This window comes from Apteryx rowi, unplaced genomic scaffold (genome assembly GCF_003343035.1).
Source record: "Apteryx rowi isolate R43461 unplaced genomic scaffold, aptRow1 scaffold_304, whole genome shotgun sequence".
In the NCBI taxonomy this organism is placed as follows: domain Eukaryota; kingdom Metazoa; phylum Chordata; class Aves; order Apterygiformes; family Apterygidae; genus Apteryx; species Apteryx rowi.
This window is the reverse complement of record NW_020449464.1, coordinates 421,156-433,294: the sequence shown is the minus strand read 5'-3', so window position 1 is coordinate 433,294 and position 12,139 is coordinate 421,156. Positions and strand designations below refer to the sequence as shown.

General features: G+C 40.8%; 1 protein-coding gene across 2 annotated transcripts in view; it reads left to right on the top strand.

Annotated features, from left to right (window-relative positions):
* NEDD4L (neural precursor cell expressed, developmentally down-regulated 4-like, E3 ubiquitin protein ligase) overlaps positions 1-12,139 on the top strand; it is a 160,811-nt gene that overhangs the window by 97,853 nt on the left and 50,819 nt on the right. For both annotated transcript variants that reach the window (XM_026070140.1, XM_026070141.1), the window contains exons 5-8: positions 1,711-1,761; positions 6,294-6,355; positions 6,461-6,563; positions 8,689-8,855. In XM_026070140.1, the coding sequence (XP_025925925.1) occupies positions 6,309-6,355; positions 6,461-6,563; positions 8,689-8,855 (317 nt within the window). In that variant the 5' untranslated portion in view covers positions 1,711-1,761; positions 6,294-6,308. The remainder of the gene's footprint in view (positions 1-1,710; positions 1,762-6,293; positions 6,356-6,460; positions 6,564-8,688; positions 8,856-12,139) is intronic.

Below are 12,139 nucleotides of genomic sequence, written 5' to 3'. Positions count from 1 at the left end.
ACATTCAGCTCACCAGTTGAGTCCATGTTGCCGAGACCTCCATAAGGCACCTCATTTTTGCTTGTAGCACTGTATTTTCAATGGGAATAAGTCTTTCGTTCTGAACACAAAGTCAGTCTCTAATAATGCAATCTTTTCTCTTGCAGAACGTTGTTAAGACGGGTAGGATTAGATGGTCCGCTAGATTTAAAAAAAACTTATCTACAGGAAATTGGCATTTATTGTTACTCTTATTGTAAACATTGTTCTCAAGATCGTTTGTCTTTCATTGATATATTTAACATAATTTTTAACCTGTAAGTAACATTAAAATCAACTATATTCCTGTAAGGTGGCATTCACAGTGACAGTAAAAATTGTGACTGCGCTTCCTGGAGCTGCTGTTGCTGGAAGGTGTCCCTTGCACGCTCTGCAGAAATCACGCACGTGTTTCCAGGCAGCTGAAGCTGTTGGTTTCAGCAACAGAAGCTCCGCAACAAAGGAATTTCTTCCACCGAATTTCTTAATTCGGTGGTCATCGTCACTGGCAGTTCATTGCAGATTTTGACTTCTTAGATGCAATTGGTGGCTGTTGAATCCCTGATGTAAACAGCTAAAAGCAGCATTGAGAGGCTGAGTCTTTTGAGGTGTTTAATACCGGTCATTTTATCACGCAAACACGAAACCGTATTACCTGCCCGAAAGGGTTTCCTGTTGCATCCTTGCATGTAACCTATCGGTCTGGAGGGCAGGCTGACGGCCGATGCCTGCTCAGATGACTTCCTGTGCGTGTCCCCCGGGGTTGCAGGCAACGRAGCAGGTGTATTGCGTGACCCAACTGTGATCAAACAGACAATGAAGAACATTCTCGTGTTTTTTTCCCTTTTATTCAAATAAATACAGCAAAGTAGTATCATCTTTACATAGATAAAGCTTGCAGAGGTGAATTTGTGGTGACTGTGTGGCTTAAGTGTTGGTATAACCACATCCACGTGCCTTGACCGAAGCGGCGTGCATGTGGAGCCAGCAAGGGGTCACTTGGCAGACTGGGGACGGGGATGTCTAGCTGTAGCTCACACAGTAAGCGTCCCGAATCACTGCAACGGCATTCTTTTCACCTTTTTTTTAAATTCTAATACTTGTTTCTGCAYGGTAAAGTGATCAAACAGTTTCTTTATTTGGGGGGGATATGTTTACAATTTATGCAGTTCTGTATTGCCTGGTTGGCTGCTGGACTTCTTCTCGCTCCCAAGAGGATCAGATTTGTATATGAGGTTCTCTTATTTAAAGGGGGRAAAAAAAAAAAGGCTTTGACATGGACGTTTCAACTATATGGTGAATGGTAATTTCACTTCACTTTTTAAATGCCTGTAGAGACTATAATTCATGGAAGAATGGATTTTTACTTTCCTTGGTGCACTGAATTATGCATAGGTCGTCAGAGGAAACATTAGGAGAAATACTTCAATGTTTAACAAACACCCTGTGGACTAAGAAACTGTTTTAGAGTGACACAAAGTGCTCTGCTGAATGAAACAGAATTTATTTGTTGAGCATTGTTTGTAGTTATAAAGGGGCAGAAACCAGTTATTGCTAAAATAATGATCCTGAGCCATCTTTATTCTTGCTTTGTTGTGGCTGGATTGCTGATTATCCTTTTGTTTGCTCTTACTGGTTTAAAGATGAACTTAGAAATAAAATTACTCCTCTCTGCTTTTTTCTGTTGAACAGACTAGAGACGACTTCCTGGGCCAAGTGGATGTGCCGCTTAGTCACCTTCCGGTAAGCAGTGCTTTTGTCGCGTGTGCTCTTTTGATGTCACCAGATATGAAAAACTTTGATGTTTTGCAGAACTTATTTCCATTAAGAGTGCAGTTAAATTTTCTTAAAGCAAGCCTTCACGGCTTTGCCTAGGAGGCTTAAAAAAGAGTGTTGGGAACCCAAAGCCCCACCAGGCACTGAGGTCTGGAGAAATCATTCCCCTTTCAGAGGCAGTAACGCTCTGACGTCTGTTAACTTTCTCAGCATCCACGATTTTGTCCACTTGTCATCCTGATACTTTCTCAAGACCCTCGTGTGGTCTGAGGCACTCGATGGGTGACACGTGGCCCGTGGACTGGTCATTTCTCACCTCGCCATCTGTGACTTGTCCTGCTCACCTCCTGGCTTCTTTCTTGCCTCGCCTTTCCCTTGCGGTTGGAACGGTTGTGTTCTCCCTTAGCAGAGCAAACTCCGTTTCTTCCAGAACTTTTGTTAAAAGGCATTATTTTATTTCCTTTTTTGTCCTATTCATCTTCCTAGTTACGTCTGTCTAACTTATGTTACTGTTAAGGCTATGGGATAATTYTTCTTCTGTCTGGGGAAGTGCTTAGTATGTTTTGATATTACTTCAAACCTGCAGCCAGTAGGCACAGACTGATACCTGAGAAAGTGCTGAACCATCAGAGAGCATCCTAAGGAGGTACTGAGAGCTCAGTCCTTCCAGAAATGTTTTAAAAGTTACTGATTTTTGACGGTAGCAAATTTGCTTAAAGTTATTGTATTGATTACCGATTGGAAATATTATCCAAGGAACTCTGACATAATACTGCAAATACAGTGTGATATTCATGAGTGGCACTGCACGTGCAGCAGCCTTAGACACTGATGTCAGGCATTATTGATAATCATAATTGTCAAATCTATTGTATTGTCAGAGCATACGTTATAGCTTTTTAATATGCGTGCCTATAGCTTTTAACATYGACACGTGTGTAATTAGCTCGTTTCTGTAGGAGGTATTAACCTGCAAGAGGTTCCCTAGGTGATGGGGGTCAGCGCAAAGCAGCTGTGGGAGAAGCCGGGCTGTGGACGAGCCTGAGCGAGCTGCGGGTTAGCAGATCCAGGGAGAACCAGGGTGCTGCAGCAGCGCGGCAGCGTGGCCTTGGTTTTTACGAAGGCGTGATGAGGGCGGGCGTTTTGCGAGGGGTTATCGGGTGGCGGCCGGAGGGGGCCGCGCGCGGCGACCTCAGCACGCGCCTGTGCCTGGCGAAGCTCCGCGCTCTGCCCGGAAACGGTCGTTACCGAGCGCCCCTCAGAACAGCTCCCCAAAAGAAGCAAAAACGGGTAACTTACTTCACCGATAAATTTACTTCAGTTTCAGCATTTCAGTGTTACTCTATGAGCTTTCCGTTTTTTTCACTTATTAGCCAAAAAACCCGAAACGAGCTTTGCAGAAAAAATTTTTGCCAAAAAGAAAAGTTCCTTTCATTGTTTTGTACTCATATCCTATTGCTGCCCTCTGCTTCAAAGCTGGATTGAATCACTGAAGAAAGCAGTTAAATGTGAAAGTCATGGGGCACAGAAAGTGTGAAACACAGCAGTTGTTTTTCATTTTCTTTACAAAAACCAAAAAATACACTTTCTGTTCACAAAGTTTTCTATTTTTTATATATATATATATAGTTATATCAGTTGTTTTATACTTGGCATAAGTATCTTCTGGTGTTTTATTATATAATATTTATATAATATATATTATTATATTTACAATATTATATTACTATTAGAACAGAGTTTTGGTTTTAGTTAATGTTTAGTAAATGTTGTACAAGTTAATCTTACTTAGGGCATGTGTGAGGTTGGAGAGTTTATTTTGTATTTGAATGTGTGAACATGGTAATTGTGGAAGGTACTAAAAAATGTTTACATCAGAATAGAAGTGTCGATTTTAGCGGGAATACTTTTATTTTTTCCTGAATTTGTCCTCCTGCTATTGATGGACATTATTGGGGGGGTCGGGGGTGGAATGGCTTTATAATGACTTTCCCACTGATGCCGACTTGGATGTGGGTGTTACGTCTGCTCTCGAGTCATAGCACTGTTGTTACTGCTGGCTCATAAATTGCAGTGGTTGAAGAATATGATGGAAGGATCAAAAATGTGTTCTGATGAAAAATGTCATTCCACTATCATCATATGTGCTGTATGGCATAGGATTATTTTATCAACATGTGTGTGTATTTCTATTTATATGTATGTATCCATGCATATGCAATGTATACGTACATATACATTGTCTTTCAAAATAACATGTACGTAATAGTTTTAAAAAACTCCAGTTTTAAGCTCTATGTGTACTGCAAACATTGTGCTATAAAATGTAAAGTCAAGAGAGACATCTTAGTGCACATGTAGTTTGCAGACCCTGGTAGGATTTTTAAGTTCCCTTATAGTAAACATGACGTTTTAAGTTAAAAAGCAGCAGCGGGAGTTGAGATAGAGCTCTGGGCGTGTCACACACGCGGTGCAGGTTGTTCTGAGGAACTGGCAGCTCTGTCTTTCTCCAGGTTGTGCAGGAAGCGACTGCTCTGCTCCCTCGGCCTGGGGCTTGCCCAGAACCTGGTCGTGCACATGGCTCTTCCTAGCTCATATTGAAACAGTGGAATGATAAAAATATTTTTTCGAATCATTTTAAAGCTTCCCATCGAAAAATAAATTCCTTTGTGCTGAAACGATCAGATTTTGCAGCCCAGAGCTGTCCATCTCCATCCACTGAGACTCGCGAGAGAGGGAAAGTGGTTCCCCTGCAAAACCCTTTCTCACCCTCCATATTCGCTGCTAATTTCTTCAGCTCCAGAAGCCACTTTTTCCTCCAGAATCTCCCCTGGGAAAGCTTGTGATGTGTCTCAGAAGCGGTGTTTGTATTCCTCAGGCAGAGCAGGGCCCGTGGCCAGCAGCGCGTACCTGCCCGCGGGTGTGCTCCCACCCTCTGAAACCGCGAGTTAATTCAGATGTGTGCACGTTATATGCGTTATATAATGTCTTTATTTATGGTCTAGCGCATATTTCACTCATTCATCCTTTCAGTACATTGATAAAAGAGATCATGGTGTATTTTTAAATAAATGTTTGCTTTCTCATTCCAGCTGTGCTGCTGATACGTTTGGCAAAATCCTACTTGTGTCTAACGCAGCTTTGCTACCTACAAAATTTGGATAAAATATTTTACTTTATCTATATTACTTACAGATTGTAGTACTAAAAAGCACTTCATAACCACGCATACTTTAAAGTCCTGTTGATATGCTTAAAATCAACTATTTCTCTGGAAAAACGGGATGTCTGTCTCGCACAGATGGAGTGGAAATTTAGTGCAGGAAACGCACTGCAGGAAGAGTTCATTCGGTGGGATGGAAGTCTGTATGGTATCTGATATAAAAGCTGATGCAATTAGGATTCTTTTTTAAATTCTTGTTTAGTGTCTTGGTTTGAATTGGGAAAGGCAGTGATGATTTTAGTGAATAATAACCTGGGAGACAGATTATTCTGTGTTCAGAAAGGTTTAGTTAGGGAATTGGTCTCAGCAAGTGTTCCCGTTCCTAAAGGCAGGGCTGGGAAGGGGTTTACAGCTACACTATAATTTTTTTTTTTACGAACAACACTGTGAGAAGCACCTGCCGGCTTTGTGCTCATTCTGAGATCGGTTTGGTGCTGGTCTGCGGTCGAGGGTCCCTCGCGGTGCTGGAGCCGCAGGGTGATTGATGTGCAGATTGCCCTCCAGCACGGCGCAGCGCAGCGCCTGCTTCCGTTTTGTCAGCCCGTCGTGCAATCCATAGCATAACCCCCCCAAGATTAAATGTGAATATGAATTGCTGATTCTCTTGTTTGCTTCCTCTTTTATAAATCTGTAGTTTTGTACCTAGAATGTCCTTATCGCAGCCATGGAGGCTATAACTTACTTTGATTAAATGAAAGCTGAAATTCTCACACAATAGACAGTTTTCAAGAATTAAGGCTTTATGAAGCTCGTAATTAAATGGAAATCAGAAATTGTAATCTGTCAGCCTGGTAACATTAGGATTTGAGTCTTCACTATTTTTGAAAGTCTCAACTGCTTTGAAATAAAAAAATGAGAGGCAACTGAAGTGTATTTTATTTAATCTCTTCCTAATGTGCTGAAAAATTACTGCTTCGATAGTGATGCAGCCCTTTCTAACACTGCTGTTGGGTGGCTGGAGCAGGTTGGAAAGGGTTTGCTCAGTGGGGCTTTTCCACCTTTTTCTGAATTGTAAATATTTGCGTGCACCGTTACAAGTGACAGTTGGTTCAGCCTGTTACTGATATTCACAGTGACATCTAGCGGACCTGTTTTGCAACTATATATTTAACGTTTGCTGATGATAACTCTTACTGGTAGAGGTCTGCCTGCCTTAGCTTTGTTATTTAAACGTTTTCTCTAGCATTTCTGCTGCGTCTCTGCTGTGAATGTTCTTTATATGTCTCTGAACTTGTGGGAAAGCTGTTTAATTTGCCATTTTCTTAAATGCTTACAGACTGAAGACCCAACCATGGAAAGGCCCTACACATTTAAGGATTTCCTTCTCAGACCAAGAAGGTGAGGGGGAAGAGGCTTTTTATGTAAAAGCATTTCTTACTTCAAGGTTTATTGTTTGCAGCTATTAAAAGGCTGTTGAATGAAATTCACCTCCTTGCCTTCTAGCCACAAGTCTCGTGTAAAGGGTTTCTTGAGGCTGAAGATGGCTTATATGCCCAAAAATGGTGGCCAGGAGGAAGAAAATAGCGATCAAAGGGAGGAATCTGAGGTAAGGCACTTAATCAGGAGTGCACTGGTCGTCTTGACTTCTTTGTATCATTGATATACTCATGGAGGTGTTAAAGATTCAAATATAATTGTAGAAAAAGTTGTACTTTGAAAGGTAAAACACTGGTGGAAGCTTTGGTATAAGCTCATTCTTCCCCTTGCCTTTTTTTAACTGTAAGCTCGTGTTTTCAAAATATTTTAACTGCCGCAGTGAATTCCAAAGTCTACCTGACCCAGTTACAGGTTTTTTCCAGGCCTTGAGAATTTTCAAGGAATGGTAAGTCATGCAAGGTGGGCAGAGGAAAGCAGACTCTCTACCCGAGTAATTTGTGCCTGACGTGAGCGTGATGCTCGGTGCTAGGCAGAGGAGTGCCTCTTCCTGAAAGGCCGTTCCGCGCTGGCTGCTGCAACGCGTTTTCCCGTAGTTCCTCGTCAGGGCCGGCTTTACGGAGAGTGAAGCTCCTGCAGGCACGGACGTTGCCTTGTGTGGCAAAGCAGAGGTTTAAAGGCTCCTCAGCGCTCCCTCCGCCGTCGTCCGTTTTAGGAATCGGCGGCAATTAGGAGAGACGGAGCGGGTGCCCGCCGCGGTTCGCTGCACGTGGGAGCGGCGTGCAGCTGTCGCCCGCAGCGGGAGGAGGCGGCCCTGGTCCCGCACGTCTGCCCGGGTCGCCTTCCCGCAGCCTGCCCAGCCCCTTTCTGCGTCCGCTCTCGAGCTGCGCTGGCTAAAGCAGCACCTCGGGTCATCGCCCATCGCAGGCGGGGGCCTGAGACAGAGCTTACAGAGCCAAAACAGTGACTTTTGCTCTCTCATCACGTATGAAAAAGTATGTGTGTGTATATAAAATACTGTTGTGATATATATAAATATAGAGATATATGTCAAAATTATGTATAATTACACTCACACACTCACACGCAAACAGCAAAAATATCTAAATCTGACATTCATATAAATTAAGAAATTTCTAAATGCAACCTGAAATTTCTTTGATACTTTAAATATCAGGAATTTAAAAGGTTCCACTACTTTTAAAGTTATTGAATTATGGGGATTTAGTAAACAGATTCTTTTATGTATAAAATATATCTTGTAATTGATAAATGTTAGGAAGTTAGAGTTTCTCATGCAGAAACACATTTTCAGCAGCATGTGTACAATGACACTCTCATTACCCAAGAGTTACCCTCTTTCTGTATAATGTTTATTGTCTGTTTTGGTGTCAGAAGTACATTTTTTTGACTCTCATAAGATAGTGGTGAAATGCTTTTAGGCTTCAGTTAATCAAAACACTTATAGCCATTATTTAATTTTGAGGAGCAGAGGGAAAGGAATATTCTCACTTATGACTGAGTTACAGTAGGCTAGAAATTTTTACCTGTACAGTCTTATATAGGGTATGAAGCTTGACCTAGAAAGAATCCAAAATGACAGTTAAGATTTCAGTTTGCATTCAAGTAGGTTTACATACTAAATTCTTCTGGGAAGACCTTAGGAAACAGACATGCAATATACTTTTTTGTATTTAAGGCTATATAATACTTTTAAAAATAGTGTTAATTTTAGGTGAGAGTTTTTTCTTAGCTTTCTAGGAAAAGGTATGTTTGAGTGACCTGTGCGCCTGTTTGTTGGCCTGCTTTTGTTTTGTTTTTTGCGCGTCTTTAACTGCTGTCAATAACTTTCAGACCTGTTGGCCAACTTCAGTTAAATTTGACAGAAGGGTTGTATGGAGGTGGCAAAGAGGATAAGTTCCTATATGTTTTAGGAAARTAGCAGCTGGGAAAGAGAAATGAAAAGTAAATGATTATCCTCCATGAGGAAAAGGCTGCGTTGGGAGTTCCACGTTTACCACTTGTTTCCGTCTGGCTTCGTGATTGGGAATCTGTGCCGGGCCACCACTAGCCCTCACCCAAATAAGTTTAGGCATCACTGTTGTAAGGAACTGATGGGATTTTAGGTTTTTTGTTGTTGAAATGAGGCACATTGCGTGACAGTGGGCCTTATGCTATTTCTGTATGAACGCTTCACTTTGGAAAATTTTCAGAATCTGTACCTATACACCAATATAAGCAACGATGATGTAACTTCTCGAACTTTAAAATATTTTTTCCTTCTTCCCATTTCTAAGCATGGATGGGATGTGGTTGATTCCAATGACTCTGCGTCTCAGCGTCAGGAGGAGTTACCACCTCCTCCACTGCCTCCTGGATGGGAGGAAAAGGTGGACAACCTGGGACGGACTTATTACGTCAACCATAACAACAGGACTACTCAGTGGCATCGACCAAGTTTAATGTAAGTGGCAGTGTAATGCAATCATTAGTGGGGGTGTGCAAAATTATCAATAAGGGTAGTGATTTTTTTCAGATAAGCATTACTGGTTTGAATTTACAAATTCAAGGTTTATTGACTCATGAATCATGAGGTTCACTAATTGGAGGGGAGGCTGGAAGCAATATAGTTAAGTATTATAAACTCGAAATAAAATTTATTTGTTAATTCCACTTAAAAAAACAAAACAAAACTGTAAAAACACACACAGTCTGTCCAAATTCCATGGAAGTCGCTAGGCATCTTTCATGATGCTGGGATCAGACCCGTGGAGATGACCTCATCTTGTTGCTGAGTGTCTTTTGAATGTTGCCAGCTGATCTCAGCTTTTTCTCATGTTATTAAATGTTTGGTAGAATGGGAACAGTAAGAAAATCCTTATTAAATGTATAGGTGACTTGAAAATCCTGCTTTAGACACTGCAACTTGACAGGCTTCTCCCGGCTTTGGAGTAAGACTGTTAACTTCATGGAATGCTCCAGTTGAAGAGAGTTATGCATATATTACGTGAAACAAGATTTGTGGCCCCTTCAACTGAACATTGTTGGTTGTTTGGAAAAATAACAGGAAGTGGAAATGTTTAGTTTTTTTTATTTGTTTAAACTCTTCCCTCACAATTCAGCCTTATGAAAACAAAGATTGGGTTTAATTCTTCCTTAACCTTCCTTACAAAGGTCGTATTTATGGAAACAGTAAACATGCATCGTAATCACCACAAACAAGAGCCTTGCTCCTGTATCCCCTTTCGATATGTGTTTGACAATGCTCATGCAGTTCTTGTTTGCAGTATGAGTTGTGTGTGCACCTGGAGATCCTGTTGGCACACCTGCAGGGCAGAGGACTCGGGGGGGCAGTTTTCAGAGGAACTCCTGAAACGAGCAATTCTCATTTGCACTGGGGATCTTTTCTTGTTGTCACGTTAGATAATTTGTAGTAGCTGTATTGAAAGATGTTTCACCTCAGAAGCAAGGTGATGTCTCGGTACACACCACTGAAAGAATACCAGAATGGAGGAGTGCCCTTGTAGATCTCCATTAATAAGAAACTTTTAAATAATGTTTTGTTTTGACGCAGTATTTACTTCATGACCTAAGGAAAAGCTTAGAGGAAGAAAGACTGATTAAATTGTTTTTCTCTCTATTAATAATATTTAACTAGTAGTTATCAACTAGTTCTTAACACTTCAGACATTTTTCTCACTTCAGTTGGAGCATATGAAAGCAAGAAAAGACTTCAGTCTTTTTGGTGTTCTGACATAGCTTTTTTCTGAACCGTATATGTCAGCAGTTACAATAAACCATTCGGTAGCTGTGTTAAACACTGGGGTAATAGTGAAATCATAAATGGTTTGAAAAGTTACTTGGTTGCTGAAAATATAAAAGTATGGTGGAGGGCTTTTTGACTCTGGCAGCTTGATGTACCCTGTTTAGTATAAAATTGTACCCAGAATCATGGGATGTTAATCTGACAAATGTTGTGCCTCACTGTGTCTATTGAGAGAAGTTTGAACAGTGTAGAGTGAACTCTGTTTATAGATGCGGTAGTTAGACATTGGACAATATTACATTAACAACATCCCTTAGAATATTGGGAGACAGATGTGGAATTTTTCAGTAAGTAATTTAAGAGGTGTTACGTTACGTTACATACACACTGCTTTCCTCTGTAAGGATTGTTGAAAAGGTAAGAAAAAACATGTCAGGCCTATTAGTTTTAATTAAGTTAATCAGTTTAACTTTGGGGAGATCATGGTTACTATTAGGTATAGAGTATGCGGTATGGAGTAGAGAGTATGGTGTAGACTGCTTTACTTATGTACTCTGGCTGGCTGTTGAATTCCTATCCAAATTTTCATTATACCTTTTTTATGAGTAGATCTATATCTACTCATAAGTAGATATATGTATAGTATGTAGAATTGAGAAAATTAAGAGTTTTGCTGAAATAATATTATTTTCTTGACTATTCATAGTCACTTACATTATGCAAACCTGTCTGTTTTTAAGGCACTGTTTGTTCTTTTTCTCTGATTTGCCTGTCTTAGAACTTAATAATTAAATTTTGTTCTGTAGGTTTTGAGCTATTAAAAAAAGCCTGATACAATGAACTATTTACCAAGCGATGCATATCTTGTCAAATAAACTTCATCAACTTATTATCATTATGATTGGTAAATGTAAATAACTGTCTATAAAATACTGAGTTTTTATAAATTATTTGATTTAGCATTCCCTTGTAATCTGATGATTCTGAAGAATGCGTAATACATGGATTGAGAAATGTCTGATTGACAGATCTCAAAAAAATAATCATCACTGGAAAGTATCATCAGATGGGTGTGTAAAGCGAAGGCCTCAGGGGCTGCTAAGCTAGGATTCCCAAGAGGTTAATATTATCCTGGGTGATTTGGAAACGAATACATAACTGCTACTGATAAAGTTTGTGTGTGACCCCAAGCTTGGTAAATAGTGAGAAGATAGCGTTCTCAAGCAAATTAAATGGCTTCTTTGTCTTTTGCTGTCTTGAAATCAAGACAGGAAGCCTCTCCAGAAAACTGTAGGATGATGCTGTCTGGCTTTTGCTTTCTATGAATTTGTGAAACGAACAGGAAAGGCAATGTCTCATGAGGTTGGTAATAGGACAGATAACCTCTCACTTTAGGCTGGTAACTCAGATGCTAAGTTGGTCATCAAGAAAATAACGCTGACTGCTTTACGGTCCATGTCTGTAGCAGACTCGTATGCCCTGCAGAATGGCTGTGCTAAGAAATTTTCCCTGAACATAATCATCTCTCAAGGCTACAGTCCCTACTCCTGAGGGATTCAAATACAATACTGCCTTCTGGTGTTGTCTCCTCCGCGTGGAGGACTATAGTAGAGAAGGACATAGATCTAGCTGTGCACATTGGGAAGTCCCACAAGCCAAGAAGTCACCGTTAAGGGAATTGGGGTAGTTTCCATTCCAGCCATCGCTGGTATGAGCTAAGCTAGTGGTTCCAGCCAGGTGGGTTTTTTTGTAGAAGTTATCCATACCACAACAGCTTGCACCTGCTTTGGCCATTGCAAAAGGGAAAGCAATGGTTGACATAAAGGTAGAAGCAAAATCATCACAGGAGGTCATCACAGGAAATGATCAACAGTGGTGGATTAGTGTATCTGAGTGTGGACTTCCACGTCTGCTCTGCCAGCTTTGCTGTGTAGAGAGTATTAATTTCCAGTATCAGCATGGCTTCCTTGAGTTTTGTGAAG